The following is a 25,671-nucleotide window of genomic DNA, read 5'->3' as shown; positions in this document are numbered from 1 at the left end:
GAGAAGTGTTATATTTTACATTGATAAACCTTGAAATTTTCAGTGAAGAAGAACATTATTCAAATGATAAAAAAAAAATTTTAAAAATTAAAATTTTGCATTATTATTTGAGAAAAAGCGATTTTTATGTGCATTTAGTCATTTTTTTTTATCTTGATCATTTAAAATAATATTTAATATGCTATTATTTTAATTATTGATTTTCAGTATAAAATTGAATTGTGCTTTATCAAAAATAAATAAGACGCGTTTAATCTTACCTGACAGACTTATTCCCATAAGTCTGTCAGTCTTCATTCTCGTCAATAGGGATGTCTGTATTAAATTTCTAGAATTATATCAACTTTCCGACATTACAGGGGTAAATCAAAAAATATTTTTTAGATCAGATTTTCAAATTTTTTTCGGTTATGGAACCCTAAATAATTAACGTTCTTCCGGCGGAACTCCAATTTAAAGACAAAAAGAAAGTATTAAACAATAAAAAGACTACTTTATTTTTAAAACATTTAATAAGAAGAATGAAACTTTTCATCGTTTTATCATCAATAATCTTGCATTAAATTTTAGATCCGACAACTGAATTCAGTCCTTGAGATTAATCTAGTCTAGCTATGAATTTCTTTTCAGTGTAAGTGAAAAATGAATAAAATAAGCCGAATTCTAGTTTACGTTGATATGAAAAGTAATAAGAACAGCAATCAGCGCTTCTTATAAACGAATTTAGAGCAATGAGTAATACTAATGTAGATTTTTAAAAATGCTAATATCTTTCATAGTTTATTTAAAACATTGCTATTAGAAAAATTATATAAAATTTGCAATAATTGCATTTAAAAAAATTGCCATCTGTTTTTCATTAGCATCTTACTTTAATTTCGTAAAGATAACTGATTTATTAAATAAATAATGAAATATTGACTAGAATGTGAAAAAAACGGTCCTACTTTTCGGAATCCTTTTTTTAAATCTTTCAAGGGTCAGCGGAACAGCATTTGAGAACTGCTGTTCTAGACAAAAAGGCATAGAGTCATTACTCTCTAATAATATTTATATATTTCTAGGCTTTTAAGAAAAGATCGTTGATCTTACACTAAAACTAGATAAATTCCTTAAACCATTTTTGAAAATATTAGTATTTTAAAATAATATTTGGTTTTGTTTTAAAGATTATCGAAATCTAACACTTCCTTCTAGGTTTATATAATTATATATAACATCTTTATACAGTTATAGCATTTCAAAGTTATAAATACATAATTCGAAAAATATTAAGTTACCTAGTTTTATTACTACTATCATCACGAGATCTAAACAATCAAAAATATTACTTAAAGTGAGTGACTAAAAAACTGACACTTCCAATTATCATGCAAACAGGTGTTGAAAACTAAACTCGCAATTAATAACAACATTAAACAATTAAAAAAAAACTCAGAAAAAAGAACAATTTCGTACCTCACCTCTGTGTCTCTTCTTCTGAACCAAGAACCCCATAATGTTTTCCCCGCTGAATCATCAATGGTAGCCACAATTATTACACTATAAAAACTACTTTTCCAAAATAAACACCAACAAACATGCTAAGTGTATCCTCAAATTGGTTTTAAAAAATCCACAAAAGTCTCACAAACTAAGATAATATTAACATCCAAAAAGAGAAAACACATTACAATCCTGTCTCGGTACAGACGATTAGATCACTAGCTTCTAGTTCCTCGTGCTCTGCAACTATTTCTAATTCAATCCTAAGTTCTTTTTTTTTTTCCTCTCTCCCCAATCCTTCTGTTTATTCCAACGCCATTTTTTTTTCTTTGTTGGTTTATTTCTTTAACCATCCGCCATGCTCTGATGATTCTGGGGCGGCTTTTAGCTGCGTCCACACAGTTCGTTTTCAAAGACAAACTTCACAACCAGTGACGATACATTATCAAAACTTGGGACTTTTTTTTTATTTAAGAAATTTATTATTTGATTTATTTCATGAAAAATCCATCTAACATTCGGTTCTTTTGATTACGTTATAATGGGATGGATCTGATGTGAGAAGTTCAAAAAGCATCAACAAAAGAGTACATGCGCGGTCAGGGTGAACTCAGGCATTCAGTTCAGCGAAGCCTTTTTCCTGATGATGTGATTGAACCTAATGAATATAGCTGAATTCCATCAAATATGTGTTATAAATTAGATTTAGAGTTACAAATCAAGCAAAAAACATAATTTGGTTAAATACTTCTTATTATAAATGGAGAAAGCGTTTATTAACACTATCATTTATTATTGTCAAATTAAAAATGATAGCGCTACACAGTGACTAAATTTATATCTAAACCATCCAGAATTCTTAGTGTCAATTTATAGGCAGAATAATAGCTAAATATTTAGCTGCTTATTTAGACTTCGAAGAAAGTAATTTGTTTTAGTATATCATTGTTTAGTTGGTCAATGATAAATAATTAATTAAAAATAGCAATAAAAAAAAGGTCAATAAGCAAAGAGGGGAAGAATTAACAATTTCCCAAAAACTTCGTCCATTACGTTTTAGCACAGAAATTTTTCTTAAAAAAATTTATTAATAAAGAATAACTCTATATAATCATTACTTTATGATTAAGTTGTGTTCTTATTCGTTTATATTTACTTGAAAGATAGTTTTAAAAGTATAAATTTGGATTTTAGAATGCATAAAATGGAATAATTCGGATTCTTGTGAAGATTAAGGAAAAGAAGAACGAACTTAAAGTTTATCTACAGAGTAAATAAAATAATTATAATCCAAAAAGTGATAACCAAACTGTTCTAAAAAAATAAAGTAATAATTTTAAAAACCATCAAAAACTAATAATGGAATTGGTTCTACTGTGCCTAATGTAAATAACATTAACCGTTCAAAATAAGAAAGTCCCGTAGTGGACTGATCGTTAAGACACGGTTCCCAGCAGATCACCGAAGTCAAGCATCACTGGCTGCGGTCAGTGTGCGGGTGGGTGACCACTTGGATCAGTCTGCGTAGGGACCGAGGGTGTGCGGTATTGGTCCTCGTTAAACTGTGCTACCGTAAAGTGCTCGACTTCGCGCGCAGGTCGTCGGGCTACCGAAGCGGGGGTTCCATCCCCTCCGCAGAGGATCAAAATTGTGATGGCATGTCTTCGGATCATCCTCCGGGGTGTTTCCCAGACCGTCGCCAATAGCCCATTGTGCAGCTCTAGTGCGACGTAAATTAACAACAACAACAACATCAAAATAAGAAAATTAAACAAGAAAGAATATGGATGTTAAAAATAATAATGCTTTTAATTAAAACAACGAGATAATTTTTTCCGCAAATAACAAAGCTTCAAAATTATTATTATTTAGATATTTACTCATTTTACAAAAAAAAAAAAAAATAGCTAACAATGAAAGAAAATTTATAGTGCATACCTTTTTCTTATGATCAATAAATTTGTGTAAAACATTTGTTTACAGTCCTAGAGCAACCTGACGCACACTAAATATCATTTTAAAATGAGAAAAATCTCGGAAAGATAAGGAAGAGATAAAGGTGCTGTTAGATAAAATAACACAATTTCGAAAAATAATTAGTTTATTTACTATTAATCAAAAACTAATAGCATGATATTGAAAACTTATAACTGTCACAAAACAAATTACACTGTACAAGTTTACAGGAATATAACATTTTTAAAGGGGTATTTTTTTTTAATTAAAACTAATTATGAAACTAATATCTTAAAATCGCGCACAGTCACTGTCGTTAAAGAGAGGAAAACAAACAATAACGCACTTTCATTTGAATTTTAGAATAGAAATAGAAATAAGGAGGTAAAGTATTTAAAGGAATTAAATTTTTAAAAAGATGACTTAAATTTGAAAGAAAATACAGACAGCCCTTTGAATACATTGAATAAATATTGTGAAATAATGTATGCAACGTCTTAAGTCATATATATATTTTTTTTTAAATCTAAAAATGTTGCAAGCGTTAGCATTTAAAATAGTTAAATAGCTTGATTTCAAAGTAACCACAATTAATAAATTGAATTGTACAGTGAATAAATCATTCTATTAATTATTAAATAAATTATTAAAACTATAATTCAGTTATTTGGAATACTTAAAATTGGAATTATATCGCGCATTTCGCTATATATCTGAATAAATAACGAAAAAAATCATTCAAACGAAAATTTAGTAATTTCAAATATTTGATACGATGAGTAAATTTCATTTACGAAAGGAACTACACAGTAGAAGCCTAAAAAAAATTTTTTATGAATTTTGTAATGATTGTGATAAACTTACGATTATACTTTGAATTTTTTGTTTTCGTTGCACGTAAAAATTTTGAAAAATACACCTTTTCAATCAAAATGGAGTTGCTTTGGAAAAGAAATTCAAAGAATGTTATAAAAAAGTAAAATTTCTTGTAGATTATCTAAAACCAGTCAAACCAATTAAAAAAAAATCCCCACGTGCAACGAAAACTATATTTATTGTAAACACTGCGTCAAACTTTGAAGTCAATCGGTTCAAAATTGTTCTAGTTAGAGATATAGTGCTAGTAAGAGAAACATAGTTAAGAGTAATTAGCATTTAAAGTTTTGTGATCAATAATCCGTATAAATATATAAAATTTTGCAACTACAATGCACCAATACCAGGTTCATAAGATGCTTCATCGTTTTCAGCAGCTGTCTCAAGTGCTAGTCATGCACCCCCCCCCTTTTTTTTTTTACATCGATTCTATCCTCATGTGACGCTTATGTTTCAAAACTAGTAATCGAAATTCTACGGTCATCTCTATTTTAAGCATATCCTTTGGAAAGAATGAAATTTTGAGCATGCTTACGAGAAGAATGAAATTTTTTCAATAATCGTTTTCTCAATTAAACTTTTAAAATAATAGGTTTTGCGTCAAACAATTGAATTAACTAGCCTGTATTAATATCTAGTCTAACTCGGAATTTGCTTTTGGTGCATAAATACTCAAAATGAATATAGTTTAAGTTGCGAATAAGTGATAGAAATGAATATGTGAAAAAAAAGAACCATTAAAAAAATTGAGAACTAGTTGACAGAGAAAAAAAATAATTCGTCATTCTCGAATTTGATCATTCTTGAATTTAGTACGTTCGACGAGAAATACTGATAAACATTTTCATAAATTTTGTTATTTCTTTTTTAATTGGCATTTTACTTAAATAATATTTTATAAAAATAACCAAAATATCAAATGAATTATGGTTTATTGTTTAGATGCAAATATAATTACAGGTTTCAAATCATTACTCAATTTCAAAAATTTTAAATTTCGGAACCCATGCGACTCTTTCACTGAACCCTAAGGTACCGAAGTACACCTATCGGTAACCGATGCGCGTATTCTAATAACCCAATTAAACGATCCCTTTAGTTTTTTACTTTTTTTAAGGTATTGTGATGTCAAATAATACTATAACATCAAAAGTTTGTTGAGTACAAAAATATTTTTAAAAAATAAAAATCCAAAAGGAAGAGAGTAAAAGCCTCCTGAATATCGTATGTATATATATATATATATATATATATATATATATAGTCAGTAATATTTAAAAGAACGATTTTGGATCTTTAAAAAAATCAAAACTGATATGCGAACACGTCCCTTTTTTTCTTTTTTTTTTTTAGCAATCTGAAATAGTATGGAGCCAAATATTCCAATCATAAATCTCGAATAAAAAGAAGAAGAAAAGTAAGCTGACTCACTTGTTCTGTAACTCGAGCCTCGCAAGAAGTTCCAAGTCCTCTTTAGAGCAGGGGGTAGTTCCACCAGGGGACAACACTTTCTTGATGTCCTGAATAGATGCTGCTCCCCCTCCTCCGAGATCCTCTGCTCCGGAGGATGTAGAGGAGGCATCGCTAGAGATGGATAGAGTGGGCGGAGGGGTGATGGAAGATTCCGATGTCATGGCTGTGGAGAGGGGGCTCAGGGATGGGCCACCCTCCTCCAAATGGAGCGGAGAATGTTTGGGCGGCCAGGGCTCATGTCGACCCTCATTGTCGGAGGATGGCTCTTCTAAGCTCGGAGTGTCGCTGTAAAAGAAGACATTGCTTTCATTACAATCAGAAAGTATTTGCCCTGATATAGAAAAAAGATTTTCTGTTTAAACATACTTAATTCATAATATAAAATAGCAGTATTTAGGCTAATTGGAATTAAAATTAGTAAAAATGAAATTATTGATTGGACAATGAATATTTTTTTTTTGTTTTATTCTCATTCATTAATTTCAAAAACGTAGTGTAGTTTTCACAGCTATTTGGTCTTTTTCACAACATTTCTCTTTTTTATTTATTTACTTTGAAAGCGGTGTTTTTTTCAGCTCTTTGTACTCCTTCTCAACAAAATTTTTTTTTTCATTCTAGACTTCTTTTATTTCTAGACAGTTTTTCTTATTATTCTAGAAAATTCTAAAACAAATTTCATATTTAAATATACACATAGAAGATGGTGATAAAATAGATAGTCCTAAGTAAAAACAAAATATATACATGATTAATGAAAAAAGATCTGATAAAAAAAAAATCGGAACCGTACACTCGTTTGAATTGCTTTATTTCAAAAATTTTTGATTAAAATCTAATTTCATGTTTTGCAGTTAAAGGAAATCAAAGTCAAAAAAAGAAAGAAAAATCAAAATTCTTTTTTAAAAAATGAAAAAACGATGATTTCTATTTAAATTTGGAAGAAAAAATTGCATAAAAATATTTTTACACTCGAAGTATGAGAGTCGTTGTTATACATACACATATTTTTTTCCACAAATCAGATTAGGCATTAAAATAGGAAAGAATATGAATCTTATATTTTCGTGAGAAAACTACTTAATACAAACTTCATAACGTGTCAAAAAAATTAACACAAACTATAATCCTTATTATACCTTTTATTTATCATTATTATACCTATTATCAAAGCAAAGCAAATACTCTTTTTTTTTCTCACTCGCGATCGTAAGGGAGAAATATCAAGAGTGTGTAAATAACCAAATGATATTTAAAATGTAATGAATGTATAGAAACGCGTGTATTTCCACAAAACACCCTTTGTTCTAATACCTTTTTCTCACGACAATAAAAACTTCAAAAATATTTTATAACCATGACAATAAAGAGCTATGATATAAATTTAAAGAAGAATGATAAGAGGTGATATCATTTCCTCACTTCAAAGACCAATGAATAATTTAGCCATAATCTCATATGATTCAAAAGTCGACCAGACGATATAAAAATCACAGACAACTCTTAACTTCATCAATGAAGATAGAACTAAACAAGTTTATGACTACGTTTCCTACAGAAGGCAATCGGAAATAAAAAATAAAAACAGAGGAAGTCCGGTGTTGAGGTGTATACAGACACCACGTGATAGTCATTGTGCTGAAACCGCCTACGTATCGGCAATTTTTGAAGATAATTCGGAATTCTGTATTACTTTGGAAAATTGTTCATATTTCTTTTGAGTTCATACGTTTATAGTCACTTTATGACTATACTCTTCTATAGAGAAACTACTATATGTGTAGTAGGGTACACCACAAAAAACTTTTTCGACATTAAAAGTTTTACGTTGATACTATGCCAAAGCTACTAAAGATACTAAAGCTGTTACTGTGCTCACATATTAAACAAAAAATTTATTTATTTATTAGTTTAAAAAAATAAATAAAAAATTAAGAAAGTATAAATAAAAAATAAATCATGGCAAAATAAAAGTTTAGAATGAAAAAAATGAAGTTGAAACATTTTTTATATGAAATATAATATTTAGTTCTCCAGGATTCTGTATGATAATTCATTTCATTAACCCTTTGACGCGAAATTTTTAATTAAACATATTTTTCATACAACTTTCATTATCAGTATTAATTTAGGTCAAAATAAGAGTAAATTATTATATGTAGTACTTTTATAATTTATGATCATGAAATACGGTGTCCTTTTCTGCATTAAATGTAAAATCTTTATACGCTTTCCAACAGAAATTTTTCAAATTTGCACTTATTTGCAATTATATAGATCCAAGAGAAACAATTACTCACCATTGAAATTTCTTTAATTTACAAAATCAGTTATTAATAAATTTTTGAAAGTGAATGAAAAATAAATATTCCAAACTGAATTTGTTGGACTTTATCTTAGTACAAATATAATCCCGACAATCTAACAGACTTTTTTATTAACTACTAGACTGTTTTTTATGATTAAAAAATATCAAAAATTATTTATAGAGTATACCTATATATATATAATGTAATATATATATAATATAAGTGAGACACTGGTGCCTCATATGCGTGTCAAAGAGTTAAAAAAATAAGTTCATTTTAGATATTTTTTTTAATTATTCACTTAGGCATTTATATAAATTCTAGAAGAAAGCAATAGCTACATGATTTTTAATTAGTATTTAACATTCTTTAATTTAAAAACAGAAATTTGTATAATATTTAAGTTTTAAAAAAATTACAATTCCTGTTTTTAACCCCTCCCCACCCCCGTCACCGAAAAAGAGAACTTTCGAACTGAAATTAATATAAATTTGTCTAAAAAAGAGACTTTTGATCAATACGTAAGCATAGTGAAAATGTTTTACCGATTAAAAAATTTTCATATCGGAACAAAGTTTATCGTGATACACCTTACAATTATAGGTTTCAACATCTTCATTTAAATAAATAAATATAGTGAGTTTTTTCTTTCATGAAATTATTTTCTGAAATCTCTAAATAAACTAACAAAAGGATTAATAAAGAAAACTATTTTTTTAACAAGAAAACATTAAAGGAGACAAAATATCTATAACAGAAAAGTTTGAAAATATCTAATCGAAAAAATTTAGCAACAATTGGAACTTTTCCAGTATACATTTTTCATCTTCTTTTAGTTATCTTCTGTTCAATACAATGAAATAAATGGATTCCTAACCTAAACCTTATCAATTGCAACGCAGAAATTCTAAAGATCCGCAGAATGTGCTCCAAGTTCGAAATGTGAACTTGGGTCATTTGTTATAGTTAACTTTATCCTACTCTTTTGTATTTTTCACCCGAATATAGTTACTTACTATAAATGATTCCTAAACTTTTAAAACTTTAGGAACATTTATTTGTTGAGAACAAGTACTAACTTCTGTGACTTATTAATCATTCATTACGAGTACTTTCATTTCAATTAAATAAAAAAAAATAACAATTATGCAAGAATATTTCAATCTTATAAAACATAATAAACTAGGTTTATAAATCTGTTTCGGTTTTAAAAAATATTTAATAAATAACGTAATTTAAAGCGATTTTTCTTATCTATTTTCCTAAATAATATCCTTGCAATATTTTAATTTCTTTTAACATATTTTTGTTTCTGAATAACTTGAGATGTAATCCCAAAATGAAAAAGTTTTATGATCTGTTCTTAGTCATAAATAATTGTCGTAATATGTACAGCAGTACAGTATTTTGGCACTAGGAGTGTGGTGTGACAATTTGGTTTCTACGCCCCCCCCCCCCCCCCCGAAATGGTTAAGAATCGATTTTAAAAAAATTGAGGAAACCTAAAATTATTAAATATAAGACAAACTAAAGCAAAACATTGAAAAAATAGCGCTTTTTCAAGGCTGTTCTTAGAAGAAAAAAATATTTACCACTGTAACAAAAAAAAAACAAAAAAAAACCATCTTTCTTGGCCTCAAACTTATGCCACACAATAAAGGTCTAAATTAAAACGGTTTTAAATTTATTTATTTGAAATACAAACTTGTCGAAATTTCACATATAGGAGACTTTAGATTCTTTAATTTAGTTTTCACCCTTTTACGACGATAAACCTCATCAATACAGGAGTTGTTATATGTTCCACGGGCTGCACGCGTGTGTAAATTAAATGATGATTTTTTTTTACGTCGCACGGGCGCCAAACATTGAAATTAATTTTAAAAGGCATGCTCAAAAGGTTGAGCTGTAGCTTTTTTTTAAAGAAAAAATATAGTAAAATGAGAAATTATACAATCATTTATATCAATTGTAAACTGAATACGGATTACAAACCATCCTCAGAATTCATAACTGGATATCCACGAATACCAAGTGTAGTTGAATATGAGCCACAGATTTTTAGACCAGATGCATAAAAAAGAAATATGCCCATACGTTTATAGATTAGATCTAAATACATAATATTGAATTAAGCGTAAAATACAATTTGATACAGACAGTTGTTTAATTTTCTAATGAAAACTGAGGTTAAGAACAAATTATTTAATTTCTACTCCTTTGATACACTGGGTAGAATTTAACAGGGTTGGCAGGTTTTTGACATGTGACAGTTTTTGACAGTTTAAACCATGGTTTAAACCGTCACGTCAAAAACCTCACTGTCAAAAATGTCGAAAATGTCAAAAACCTATATTCATATGTGAAATTTAATTAATACATAAAATTTATATATTTTTTATAAAGGATAGTGTTTCTAAATATGTTCTAGAAAAAATAAATTTAAAATTTTGAAGAAACGCTTATATTTTGAATAGTAACCAAAATCTTGTACTTTAGAAAGCTCACATCTTTTGTAATATTATGTATTCATTTTCATGTGTTATTGAAAATCTGCAGTGATATTATTAAGAAATTTATTTATAACCAAATTTAGTGTATAGTATAGATTATGCTAAAAATTAGACATTTTTAAAGATAAACATTACCATTTTTGCACATTAGACATCTTTTAAAGAAAAATCTTTTTAATATTCTTTTAAATCTTCTTAATAATCTTTTTAACATAAGACAATACAAATTTAAGTGCTTTCTGTTAAATACACAGAGTAGTTAGTGTCGATTTACAGTATATTTAGCCTATTCATTTACTATGCTGAAAATTTAGTTTATCCAAATACTTGTGAATTTCATTTTGCTGAATAATATATACATAGTTTTGTTGAATATCTAAATATTCAGCTGTTGAATAATTACTTCTTGCTTTCAAGATATGCATTATTTGTATTCTTAATACAAGTGGGGGAAAAAAATTAAGAGGTAAAAATTGTTTTAAAATGATAAGTGTAATAATTATAAATAAATATAATAAACAATATGAATTATATTTATCATTATTCACAAATATAACTACTTTTAAATTCAAATTAACATACTGGATAATAAAGATATTCGGTATAACATTAAAAAAAAATTTCATACACTTGTATCAAGTTTGTATTTATACAACATAACTTGTAAGTTCCTTATAAATATTAGTTATATGTTCCTTATATGTCAAAAATGCATAGTAATAAACTTTTAATTTTCTTAAGTATCAAAAAAAAAAAATTTTTTTTTTTCAAAATATAAATATTTAAAAAAATTTTGTGCAAAATTTTTCTGCACATGCATTTGAATATAAATTTCTGAGATTTTAAATCTGTTATTTTACCTTAATTTTAATTAAAAAATATTTTAAAACCTGCTGATTACCTATAGTATAATTAAATTTCAATATAATGCATGGCAACTGTTGGTAGTTTTGAAGTTTATATATTTTTTTGGCAAATTTTAGTTTTTGACATTTTTGACGGGTTTTTGACGGTTTAAACCAGTATTATACCCTTGTCATGTCAAAAACCACTTTTTGACGTCAAAAACCCAACCCTGGAATTTAATCATAGTTGCGATTTGCGGCAACTATTATTTGTATCACAATCTCTTCAGTAGAGGCAAATGAAACTTTTTTTTTTATTTGAAAAATTTACTTCGTTTTTAATCAGTCCCTCCCTATGTAATTTATGAAATCAGCCCCTATGTATTTATGATCGGTTCAAGACTCGTTTCAACCCAGAAAACAAGAAAATTTTAAGATGTTAGATGTACTCCTGTAGACGTTTAACTATGCTAATGACAGCTTCGAACCTTTCTTTTTCTATTATTTTAACTCTGTGCAAAATAAATAAACATATTTCCTTCTAAGGTTAATGGGTGTTGAACATTTCATTTCTGTAACCTGGATAAACTCGTGAGAACTTTTAACTTTTAGGATAATTAATAGAAATAGGCGTTAGGTGTTTGTTCACGACATAGTAATCATAATTCCAATATATGAAAGCCAGAAGCGAACAGTTATAATCCATAATCATAATGGCACAAAATGCCATATTTTATAATGATGCATAAAAATAAAAATAAAATAAAATAAAAAATCGTAATGGTAACACACACCTAATACTTTTGTAGAAAAACAATACAAAAAACCGTTACTTATTTTAGATACATAGGTACAAAAATAAATAATGAAATAACGCACTAGAAATAGTCTCATTTGAATTGAGAGGCAAGTAAAGCATACAATGTCTACAGAATTATTACTTTAATTTATTTCAAAATTCTAAAGTATTTAAATAATGCTAAATGATTATACATTTATGAAGAAATACGAAAAATGTGATATTAATTGCATTTGTGAAACAACAAAGCTTAGTTCAGCAACAATAGCTTATTGCTTATTTAAGTTTAAGGCTAACTAGGCGGGAAAGTCAATAAATTCTCAGCAGTAAATATTTATTACGACAAAAGATATAAAAAAAGAAATTTGTGTTGAAAATGAACAAAAAGTAATATAGAATATTTACAAACATTCGATATTCTGGGATAATGAACGCTTTAAAAGTTATTTACCAATTATAAATCTTCCTAAACTCTATTACTGCGACATAACATAAGCATTCATGGTGAAGGATAGTAAGAGCTCAGTTCAATACCTGAGTAATTGGCAAAACATCAGTGACAGAATTGGCCTAAATATCATCGACAATTTGATGACTTACTCTTATCACAATGATATACATATTCAGTGGATCCCCTCCCACGTGAACCTTCACTTTAATGATCTGGCCAAGGAGGGCTCCAATGATCCCATAGATAGTAGTGGCCTTCTAACATACAATGAAATCTATGCAAAAGTAAAGGCCGACAATAATAGGACTTGGAGGATTCCACCTAGTCGTGAATGGTATCAACAAAATAGTCCTGGGGCTGCCCTGGAGCTAAAAGGTGATAGGAAACTACAGACAGCTATCACAAGACTAATCACTGGTCATACCCGCGGACTAACATTTGTTCAGGGTCAAAAGACGTTCCCTGTATGCCTAAAATGTAGTGCTCACCAGGCTTCACTTGATCATTTGCTGACCTGTATGGGACTGGAGAAAAATTTTATTTTGGAGGATCCGCAGATGGTGTTTGATTTTCTGTCGGTGAACGGTCTCCTGGACTTGGTCTAGCCTTGTTCTGGGCCAAGAGGAATAAGTACCACCACCACATACGCATTTCACCTCATTCTATGTTTAACCAAGTATAGTTTTAAAAAGTGACCATACAGAAAAGTGACCGAACATTTCCAGCCTCATACCATGTAGCCATATATTTCTGTACAAAATAATTAGGAGAGAATTAAATGAGGTAACTAAAACGGTTATTTAATTTTGTTCTAATAATAATCCAATGGCATTCGGCTGTTCCATCACAATACTGTGAAGCGAAGCAATAATCAAAATAAATGTACATTATATTATAGATGGGAAAGATGCATTTAAAACAAACAATTTAATAATGGATATTTGTTTTTCGATTGGGGGAATCATCAAAGAGGGGTAAAACAGAAAAAACTAACAAAATGGAAGAAAATAGAGGGAAATAAATTCAAGTCTAAGTTGAAGCAATAAACTGTAAAAAAAAGATAATATTTTACACTTTTATTTTTAAATCAAATACTTTCCGAGATCTTTTCAAACTATTATATGGCTTTTTCAATAAATGCAAAAGAATGAGCAGTACACACATATTTCACCAATAAAAAAGCAGTCACAAGAAAAGTTTCTTTTTCAGTAAATGTGATGTAAACACTACTAAAGAACGTTTTTTTCTCTTTTTTTTTTCTTTTTTTAAAGATCGAAGGGAATTTCCAAAAGAAGAAAAAAGAATAAAGAGAAGAAATTCTTTTTCGAAAGAAAAGTTAAGTCAAAAATGACGAGAGTTTAATGAAAAATAGAAAGAAAAATTTTCCCGACGTACCAAAGGACTTAATGTATCTAAGCATAGCCTTTTCCTATTAAATATGGCGCCTGATGATATTTAGAGAGATAGAAAAGCTTAATACTTCGCAATAAAATCCAAGTACCGAAGTAATATTTATTCATCTTCTTAAGTTAATATAAAATAAGAGCAATCAATAGTTACTTTTCCTTCAGGAACGATAAAACGAGTTTGGTACATTTTAAAAAATGAGAGGTCTATTATTAATCTAAAAACAAGTCAAAATGATTCAATTATTACAATTGAAGAGTTTCGGGTAACAGTGATATGCCACATTTTTTCAAAGGTGACATTTTTATATCAAATTGTACCTTAGTATTGTTTTCAGAAAGGTACTAAAACATGTTTTACGAAAGTAAATTACATGATAGAGCAATACATAGAAACATTTCATTGCTAACAAAGAAATCGTAGCATTTTACTCTCAAAGTGCTGTTATGTTGAATCACTTGAAAATATGGCTTATTATTCTATTATTGTGACATTAAGTCACAGCCGAATTTCTAAATATCCCGTTTTATTAATCAATATACTAATTTTTCGGCTTAATTTATATTTTTAGATACAGTTTTTATTGTCTTCATCTTTTTCTTCTCGCCCCTTAACGCGTCAGCGCAATGAGGACACTTTCCCCAGGAGGCGCCTTGCACATTCTTCAGACACTCCTTTTTCTTGGAAAGAAGACTGTCGGCGACCTTTGATGTCAACACATGTTTGTGGTTACGGTACGGTCGCCGTTAATATTTAATTATGCTAAAATTTAAGGAGTTAGTTAACTCAGTTCAGTTCGCTCCTTAAGCTCGATTTTTTTGGCTTTTTAGGAAGTTTAACTTCCACTTCTAGCTATTTCTTTAAATACCGCCCATTTTCTGGGAGCGGACACATTCGAAATTTAGTTGTCAACACTTTACGATCCCTTAACAGGGGTTTTTCATTTTCACCCCCTCCTCTCTTTGGAGAGACGGAGTTTTATTTTTTGTTTTGAATATATGGCGGTCATATTTCTCCGACCCTCTGTGGTTCCCCTCTGCGGGCTGTGATTGTTTTGTTTTTTGTTTCATCGCCATGAACATTTAAGTGATTATTCGATACTTTGATTTTTCTCAGTCACCTCGCTCGCGTACTGAGCGCTTATTTTACTTCGGTTTTCTCTCTGGTTGAGGGAAGGAACTTCACTCCCTTTTAAATGGCGTAATACCTGCCCGCCGACTCCCCAAGGATGCGGTTTTTTTCGACAAGAACGAAAATCAATCTATCGACATCGTAATTTTTTGGATCGCCCTTCCAGAAGCGAAATGTTTATGTGTCGACCGAGACAACTGCCAGCTGCCACTGATGCTACTAGGAGATGAAAAGATGATCAATGTTGAAAAATATGCCTTATGACCCCTAACTGGACATACTTGTGATTCTGATGCCCCAACGATTTTATTGGTATGAAGTGATCTGCAGTAATAAACTACAACAAAAAAAATGAACTCTGGACTTTTCCTTGTGTTTTTCTTTAAATTATTGCAGCTAAGCCAAATTGTGTGACGTCTCCCACCTGCAACAGGTATGTGAAAAATCATTACAAAGACATCTTGATTTCTAGTGTGTTTTCTTCTATGTTTTTTTATTATTAAGGGTTATTGCTCACTTTTTTTTAGTTTCGGCCAATCTAAATAATTCTAACAACCCCTATATTATATAACATATGGCGCCGTTGACCAGCCACATTGCTGTGGTATTTGTTTATCAAATTTTTGTTTTCTAAAAATGATTTACAGTTTAATTATCATTAATATATATAATTTTAATTTTGTTTAATATAATAATTCTTTTGATTAACAGTAATTGAAGATTTAAGAAATTAATTCCTGGCATTTTGTTGTTTTAATCATTAAATGATTGAAGATTTTGATTTTTGACCAAAATTTCTAGCTACCTACATGTTTTTTTTTTCTAAAAAAAAAAAATAATCAGTACTGTAATGCTTTATGTAAAAAGTAGGTTTTCATTTATTACCTACATTGTTGGGCTCAATTGCTGCAAATAATAAATAAATATAGGATTAATTTTGACTTCAAGCTGGTATTTATATATTAAGTTAAGTATAATTTTTGAGTTGATTTAAAATAATAATAATTACTATATGCTGTAAATTGATTCATGCAATTGTTTTGTGATATTGATCAGGTTAACTATTTTAATTAATAGTATAACTTTAAGTGAGAAAATGCAGTTAACTATTTCTTCATAAATCATCTAAAATAGGATTTGATTTTAGTATTTAAAATTGATGTTCAATGTTATTGATGTTTACACAAATGCCATATTGGTTGAGTAAGAATCGCACAGCTCTTATGTATTTGAATGATTATAATTTTAATTTTTTTGATTTAAACTTAAGGTTCACTTATTGAATAATTTCATTTTGAATAGCAGTAATGCGTATATTAATTTTAGAGGTCATTGTCATTTGTTGAAGTTAATCATTAGTAATAATAAGTAATTTGTATTTATATCAGTCTTTAAAATGTTATTTTTTTTCAATATTTAACTAGTTCACATAAATTCATGATAAAATTCATGGTCACAGGTTAAATGAGTCATGTTTATGAATGTTTTATTTCTAATACTTCTTTAAATATTTAATTGTCAGTATTATTTAATACTTGTTTTTCAAGATGTCTCATATAGTTAGATAATTCAAAGTAATCATTTGAGTCATATCATAATTCCTTTTCATATGGCAATTTTTTTTAATTGTGATTTGTTGCATACAATTTTTCTTAAAATTAATTTTTAAAATATATGGTATTGTTGTAGTAATGGTAATTTTATACTATATTTTTATGTAAAGGTTTTTTTCAATGATGCTAATCAATATAAAATATTTTTGGTAGATGCCCCCAATTCATACCCGTAGGACCAATTTTAATTTGGCAATTATGCCTGATAATTTTAACAATATCACTAGCCCTAAGGTTTATCCTTATGGTTTAACAAATAATTTTTTTGATAATAATTTTTGTAATTAACTTATTGATATATGTGTGACGAGTGTTATTTGGGCATCGTTGTGTGTGATGCTGGTCATTACATATCCATGGAACAACGGGGTCTTGTAGTAGTTGTTATACAATATCAATGACTTTTGCATTTTATAAATTTATTTCTTGTAACTTTTTAATGTTTCTAATTTTACTAATTTGCTTTTAATTGAATGATGTATTCAAAAAATGAAGGGTTTTTCTAATGATGGAGGATGAGCAGTTTCCTTTTAGATTTTCTTTTGGTCAATTTTTATCATTTTTTTTCAAAAAAAAATTCTCTTTCCAAAATTTTTTTATCTAATGTTCTCAAATTTGGCTCTTTCCCAATTTTTTTATTATGTCATATTCTCAATTTTAGTGAATCAATGTTTTGATGTAAGATTTGCTAGGCTTATATGTTTGAATGTGTTACGATTTTCTTACTGGAGTATCTGAAAATTTAATATTTACTTGAATTATTACAAAAAAAGAATATTTGGGATAAATCTATTTTCCTGAATCGTGTCTGGTAATACAGATGCATCAAAATTTTTTTGGGATTAATTTATTAAACTAATTGGGAAAAATATGTCCCGATTGCTCTGGGTAATACCTGAGCTCAACGATTTTTGCTGGTAAATTAAACCAGAATTTTTTTTCTTTTACTTTTCCCTGGACATAATAGAGCCAGAAGTTAATTATTAATATTAGTTTCCTGATCAAAAATGGATCAGAAGGTATTCCTGGTCAAAGAAACCAGAAGATCAATTATGATTCCCTGGTCAAAGAACCAGATGATATATATGACATATATATATAATAATAATTTAAAATAAATACAAAAAAATGATTCGAGTCAATTGTTAAATAATTGAATTGTTTTGATGCTCTTTGGGGAAAATCTCTTGCGTAACCTTTGAATATCCATATGTTAATAATTACTAAAGTACATAACTTTTACAAGGTTACCTTCATTGTTAATGTTAAACTAATAATTAAGTGTCTTTTGAGGTTAAACATTTTTGCTTTGTTTGAGAACATTCTGTCATTTGTGTTGTTATAATCATCAAATCTTTCATTATCAATAATACATTGATTAAGTAATCACTAATTTTACAAACGAACAAATGATACAAATTGGTTCTTGTCTAACTTTTACAATTTTTTTCTAATGATTGTTAGGTCATGTTTTAGACATTTTTAACATTAGTAAACACGTAATTAAACTTTGAGGATGACACAAAAATTTCGAATGCCAATTTTTTTTCATTTTTTGATCCTTGCTCCTGTACAGAATTTTTTTTCTTTTCTTATGTAATGAATAAAGTTTTATTACATAACTTTTGGATTCTCAGAATGTAGTAAACGGCTACAGCTCTGTGTTTTAGATACAAAATTTTTTTGTATCTATAGTGTTGATGATTTTTAATTTTGTTTATGTCTGCTTGCAAGCACTTTTTGTTATTTTATGTTCATCAAACTGGTTTTATTCTTATGTTCATCAATTTTTTTATTTTTATGTTCATCAAGCATTTTTATATTTATTCATAATATGTGAATTCATGAATTTTCATTTTTAAGCATACTTTATAGGCATTGTTTATGGACATTTTAAGTAATCATTAGTTACCAGTATTGGTAAGCAGCGTTTTTGATCCTTGTTTAAAAATTTTGTCTATAGATAAATTTTGTTTTTGGTGTGTGTTTGTTATACATAGTTGTGTGTAGACTATGATTTCAACATACTTAGGTGATCAATTTTTTTAGTGAGAAATATGTCTGTGATTTTTTTAAGGTGTAATTTCTAACTTAGTTTTTGCAGGTGTTAAGTTCAATGTTTTTGCCTAGGCGTTTCTATTAATTTAAGTTTTTTATTTTTAATCTCTCTAAGTTTTAACTTGTTAATTTTTTGTGCACTTAATTGATCTCACTAATGACTTTGATTTCTGAACCCATGCATAATTCATAGGTTGTATACTAATTTTTGTCGTTTTAACTCGGAATACTAAATTATCAGTCGTATTTGATTGGTCTTAAATTTTTTTTTCAATAATTGATTTGTACAAAACTTTGTTGTACAAATTTTTTTTCTTCATTCGTTTAAACTCGGAATACCATCAGTCTACAATGTGAGCCTGATTTGTCTTCATTTGTTTGCAATTCTCAATTTTTTTAATAAGCATAAATTCAGCAAACAAAATCAATTTTTTTTCATTCCTTTTTATAAGGAACCATTTGAGTTAATGAATTACCTCATATTTTTTTTCCACATTTATTGAGTGAGTTATCTATATACTCATTGAGTTACATTTTATCTCTGTAATTTTATTGTCTATGGAGATAAATTTTTTTAATGTCAAGTGAACTTTATTTTGACTATCGGGTAGGTCAAAAGTTTTTAGCAAACAATTAAGATTGTTTTTGTTGTTGTTGTTTTTGTAAACAATTAAGATTTGTTGTTGTTTTTTTTCAAACAATGAACATTGTGTTTTATTGTTTAGCAAACAATTAAGATTGTTTACTTTGTTATAATCAAGATCAGCTATGTACAGCTGTTACTGTCTGTTTGTGTGTTGTTGATTGCTATTGTAACTATGTTGGGGCACAGCATTTCTACTTGAGGCCAATTTACTGTCAAAATTTTTGAGATCGAATGTTATGTAACATCTGAATGTTCTGTTAAGGCTGATGTGGTGGACTGGAGTGGCAGGTTGTTAAATTGTTAATTTTAATGCTTTTCGGTTACGAATACTTTAGGCCTTTCTGCTAATTTTTTAATTTTAATTTTTTAAAAAAAAAAAAAAAAAAAAAATTTTTCATTTCTTCAAAATTTTTTTTCACCGGCTGTGGGTATAATGTGACATTAAGTCACAGCCGAATTTCTAAATATCCCGTTTTATTAATCAATATACTAATTTTTCGGCTTAATTTATATTTTTAGATACAGTTTTTATTGTCTTCATCTTTTTCTTCTCGCCCCTTAACGCGTCAGCGCAATGAGGACACTTTCCCCAGGAGGCGCCTTGCACATTCTTCAGACACTCCTTTTTCTTGGAAAGAAGACTGTCGGCGACCTTTGATGTCAACACATGTTTGTGGTTACGGTACGGTCGCCGTTAATATTTAATTATGCTAAAATTTAAGGAGTTAGTTAACTCAGTTCAGTTCGCTCCTTAAGCTCGATTTTTTTGGCTTTTTAGGAAGTTTAACTTCCACTTCTAGCTATTTCTTTAAATACCGCCCATTTTCTGGGAGCGGACACATTCGAAATTTAGTTGTCAACACTTTACGATCCCTTAACAGGGGTTTTTCATTTTCACCCCCTCCTCTCTTTGGAGAGACGGAGTTTTATTTTTTGTTTTGAATATATGGCGGTCATATTTCTCCGACCCTCTGTGGTTCCCCTCTGCGGGCTGTGATTGTTTTGTTTTTTGTTTCATCGCCATGAACATTTAAGTGATTATTCGATACTTTGATTTTTCTCAGTCACCTCGCTCGCGTACTGAGCGCTTATTTTACTTCGGTTTTCTCTCTGGTTGAGGGAAGGAACTTCACTCCCTTTTAAATGGCGTAATACCTGCCCGCCGACTCCCCAAGGATGCGGTTTTTTTCGACAAGAACGAAAATCAATCTATCGACATCGTAATTTTTTGGATCGCCCTTCCAGAAGCGAAATGTTTATGTGTCGACCGAGACAACTGCCAGCTGCCACTGATGCTACTAGGAGATGAAAAGATGATCAATGTTGAAAAATATGCCTTATGACCCCTAACTGGACATACTTGTGATTCTGATGCCCCAACGATTTTATTGGTATGAAGTGATCTGCAGTAATAAACTACAACAAAAAAAATGAACTCTGGACTTTTCCTTGTGTTTTTCTTTAAATTATTGCAGCTAAGCCAAATTGTGTGACGTCTCCCACCTGCAACAGGTATGTGAAAAATCATTACAAAGACATCTTGATTTCTAGTGTGTTTTCTTCTATGTTTTTTTATTATTAAGGGTTATTGCTCACTATTTTTAGTTTCGGCCAATTTTTTAAACTTTAACAACCCTCCTCTTTATAACAATTATCCTTCACCTTTAAATTCAGAACACGTCGTTCGAGAGGTGAAAAATTAATAAATTATAATTAATTTTCTATCACTTGCACATGTTATCAATTAATATGATTTTAAAACTCGCATGTTTTTACAATCAATGCATCACAGCCAAACTTGAAGATTAGCAGCATTTATTTAATATATGCCGTATTTATTAAGTTCATTTTTTATTTTGATAATATATTTATAAATAAAATTATCCACATGCGCATATAGGTATTCAAATCATTTAAAGTCAAACCAAAAAATAAAAAAAAAGGAAAAGAAAAATTCTTTCCATCAACAACGTACACATAAAATATTCACGAAGCCAATAAAAATGATTTTTTATTTGCTGAGGGCGACAGAAAATGAGATTTATAAAAACTGAAATCATATTTGTTGCGCATATCAACAATTGCGAACATATTCTGCTATATTTAAAAAATGGAAGTAGATATAAAAACGCATATATTTTCAATGCGTAGCGAAGTTTTTATGATTTACTTTGTATTTTTTGTAGTCGTGGAAACCAATGGAGAAAATAAAAAAAGTAAATCTGTTCTCTTCGGAAAAGTGTATTACTCATTACAAAAATATTCCGCCTTTTCACGAAAGGGGGAAAAAAAATATTAGGAAAATTTGAAATGCTTATTTTATTACACGTATTGATTTTTTGATATAAAGAGTAATGAAAAAGTATTGCACTTGTAATTTTTTGAAATTACAAATATTACTTTACGCATATTAATAAAGAAAATTATATTTAATCTGCAAAGAGAAGGAAAAAAAGGCTGAGAGATATTTGCATGCATGATAAAATTATTGTTACTTAATATATTGACAAATATTTCCATTTAAAAAAAAAAAATCTTGAAAAGTTTAAGAACAGGAGAATGAAGAACTCATCTATAATTTTAAAGTTAAAAAAATAACCTGTCCCCCCACTAATCTTAAGAAATACAAAAGCATTTAATATATATACCGAAGAGCCATTACATTATGACCACTCTGCTAATAACATGTAGGACCACCTTTAGACCTCAAAACTGTTAGCACCCACGGTGGCATTGATTCCACAAGGTGCTGATAGGTAGTCTGAGGTAACTAGTACCAAGCGCTCACCAACTGGTCGTGCAATTCCCTCACATTGCGAGGGGGTAGCGTGGCAGCACGAATTTGGTTTTCCAAGTAGGACCGAAAATGCTCTATTGGATTAAGGTCATGTGAATTTGGGGGCCAAGACATGACTTGAAAGTCACTGGAATGTTCCTCGAACCAATCCATGACGATTCGACCCTTATGACATGTTGCATTATCCTGTTGGTAAACACCATCCCCCGCAGGAAAAACTGTTACCATGAATCCTGGGTGGCATTCAGGGTGAACCTGATCTGCAACTATGTTCAAGTAGCTTACAGACATCAGGGATTGTTCTATGAGGATTATGGGTCCTAATGTGCCCCATGAAAACATTGTTCCTGGGCAAGAAACCATGAAAACCTGGGCGAGCCCATTGTTATAGATAAGGGGGGTCATAACGTAATGGCTCTTCGGTGTATATATATATTAACTATATATTAACAGAGCTAAACTAAACAACCACTAACATTACGAAATGTAGGTAAATTCCTAATTTTTTTTAATTACATTAGACTGAACAAAACGAAAAGGGGATTAAAAGACTACTGGACATATTGAGATTATTGAATTGGCATTCGCCTATTCTTTGAGAGGGAAGGAAAAAGAAAAAAAAATTATGGAACAATTTTAATTAACATAAAATTTAAATCACACTAAGAATTAAAGCTTTCAGTGCAAAAATGTTATTGAGTCAAGCAATTTAACGGTTAAATTAAGTAGATACATTTTATAAAATAAATGAAATAAATTGCATTAATCAAACAGAAACGTAGAACATATTTTTTTTTTAATTCTAATAGAGCCTTATTTTTATGCAAAATAAAACCATTCTATTTTGTTAATTTATAATTTTTTTTCAGTTTAAAACCAAGAAAAAAACAGACCAAATACTTTTAATTAAAAATTTAATTTAAAACGTAAAATATGGAAGGCGCCTTATTTTTCAAAATCACAGTGTTTTTTATTTCGATTATCACTTGCAATTATTTTTATTTATTTATTTGTTAATTACTAATTGGTAAAAAGATAAACGCACGCTGCACTTCATAGATTAAAATTACAATGTGTATATTCAGAGATGCCAACTTGCTCCGGACAGCAAATATATATTTTAAAGTGGTAGTTTATCAATTGTGATTCTTGGCTTAATAAATTCAATTTAGTATATTTTTATCCACCACTATTTATAAACAATTCGTGGGATTATATAATTCACCACTTTATAGTACTTATGTCGTGCCATACCCTTTAAAAAGCAAGCAATAATAGTCAAATATTTGCAAAATTTATTTTGTTGTTATCTACCGTTTTACTAATTATTTTGGCTTGTCCGGAGCAGTTGGCATCTCTGTATATTTACGTATATTCCATAAATAGTACGCTTTTTGTAAATAGTGCGATTTTGTAACATCTATACTTTAGCCTTACATTATATTAGAAAAGAAATTATTATTTAAGAATATCATATAAGTAAACGGAAATAAGAAAAAAGTTTAAAATAAAATAAAACATAAGTTTAATCGGTTGGATATTTAAATAAAATTTATTTATAACTGGGGGAACTTGGGAATATAGGGAACTTGTCAATAAAAAATAAAACGAAAGTGAAAGCAAGTTGAGATTTCAAACAAAACATCACATTTCGTAACATTATTGAATTTTAAAACTAAGTATTCAAAAAGTAAATATTAATGCCATTGCGAGCAACTAAGCATAAAAAATAAATTAGAATGGAAAAAATAAATTAAATATATGTACAGACAATTTAATGATTTATCCAAACATAATAAGCAATTAATTTCAAAAGAAATATTACTCATAACATATAAGTAAGAATATTAAACCAAATCATACAAAGAAATTTTAGCAATTTAACAACTGATATTGCTATTCAAATATACGATATGCATAAAAATACATAAATACAAGCGGGAAAACCAGTTCATTAAAAAAGATTTTATTTCAGACATTACCCAATATCGATGAATATATTAAAACATTCTTATTGGCATATTTCGCGGAAACCTGAGAAATGCGGAAAGTAAGATATAGAAAATAAATATTTGTTTTCCCACGAAAATCATTCTGTCCTATCTTGAAAACCATTATTTTATGTGATTTTGTTATTGCAAGATTCTCCGTTCTCTGGTTAAGTAGGTTATCACTGCGAGGAGAAAAACAAAGGAAATTCTCTCACATAAAGAATCCTACAGAAAAAAACCACGTTACAGATAGTTCCATCTCTGGTCATGTGGCAGCAATATACAGAAATTTGAATCAGTAATAAAGGAAAAATATTCCTCTAGTTAGATATTTTTAAACGCGTTTCTCAGATAAAGACACGAGAATTTGAATTTACAAAATTTTGAGAAATTTGAATTTACTGTATTAATTATGTGGCATTACCAATACTAAACTTCTTTTGGTGATACTGATGAAGTTAGTATTACTAATGCAGTGGTGCAAGCTGCACTTAAAAACGTAGAGTGTGGTAATAAAACTACCTTTATAAACTATACTTATTTTATTTCTTCTCGAGGTAAATCACATTCTTAGCTACCAAAGCTTATTTATATGTATTTCTAACTCAATATCTAACTCTGAAGTCAGAATTTTTTTTAATGTAACTATTTATTCAAAATTTTAGTTTATGCGTAATCCTAATGAAGTTAGTAATCTTAAATATCATTTCGTAATCTCAATGAAGTTGGTATTACTAATGCCACTTAAGTAGCTAACTATTACTTCTTTTCGTAATCCCAATGCAGTTGGTAGTACAAGGGGTGATCAAATGAAAAGGTACGAAACGACACGGTGGGTACAAATGTAGACTTTATTCAAAATATACACCATAGGCCTGTGCACAGCGATCCCACTGATGAACAAGCCGCAGGATTCCTTGTTCCCAGAATTCCTGTGGTCTTGACGAGACCCAGTCCTTCACAGCGTCCTTGAGTATGTCGTCCGAGTTGAAGAGCTTCCCTTTCAGGTGTTTCTTCAGTGGACCAAACACATGGAAATCGCAGGGCGACTAGTCCGGATTGTAGGGCGGATGGTCCAACGTCTCCCACTTGAACTTGGCCAGTTCCATATGAGTGAGTCTGGAGATGTGGACGCGCGTTATCGTGGAGCAGAACCACACCCTACGTGAGCAGCCCCAGTCTTTTGTTCTTGATGGACCTGCGTAGGCGTCAGAGTCTCTCACAGTACACATCGGAGGTAATGGTTTTTCTGTGCTCGAGGAAATCGGATAACACCTCGCTGCTCCTCAATCGTCGAATTTTGCAACGCGAACGCCATCCGGTT

At 29.4% G+C, this 25,671-nt stretch overlaps 1 protein-coding gene across 8 annotated transcripts in view; it reads right to left on the bottom strand.

Annotated features, from left to right (window-relative positions):
- The window catches only part of LOC107439384 (ecotropic viral integration site 5 ortholog), a 130,312-nt gene that overhangs the window by 49,081 nt on the left and 55,560 nt on the right, over positions 1-25,671 (bottom strand). For 6 of the 8 annotated variants that reach the window (XM_016051960.4, XM_016051959.4, XM_016051961.4 and 3 more), the window contains exon 2: positions 5,749-6,075. In XM_016051960.4, the coding sequence (XP_015907446.1) occupies positions 5,749-5,951 (203 nt within the window). In that variant the 5' untranslated portion in view covers positions 5,952-6,075. Of the gene's footprint in view, positions 1-1,463; positions 1,703-5,748; positions 6,076-7,209; positions 7,340-25,671 lie in introns of those variants that run through there. The other 2 variants (XM_016051962.4, XM_016051964.4) reach the window with 2 other exon arrangements.

The sequence above is a fragment of the Parasteatoda tepidariorum genome, chromosome 10 (genome assembly GCF_982258835.1).
Source record: "Parasteatoda tepidariorum strain Cologne lab strain chromosome 10, Ptep-v5.0, whole genome shotgun sequence".
NCBI classification, from domain to species: Eukaryota; Metazoa; Arthropoda; class Arachnida; order Araneae; family Theridiidae; genus Parasteatoda; species Parasteatoda tepidariorum.
The sequence above is the reverse complement of the archived record's forward strand: the minus strand, read 5'-3'. Positions and strand labels throughout refer to the sequence as shown.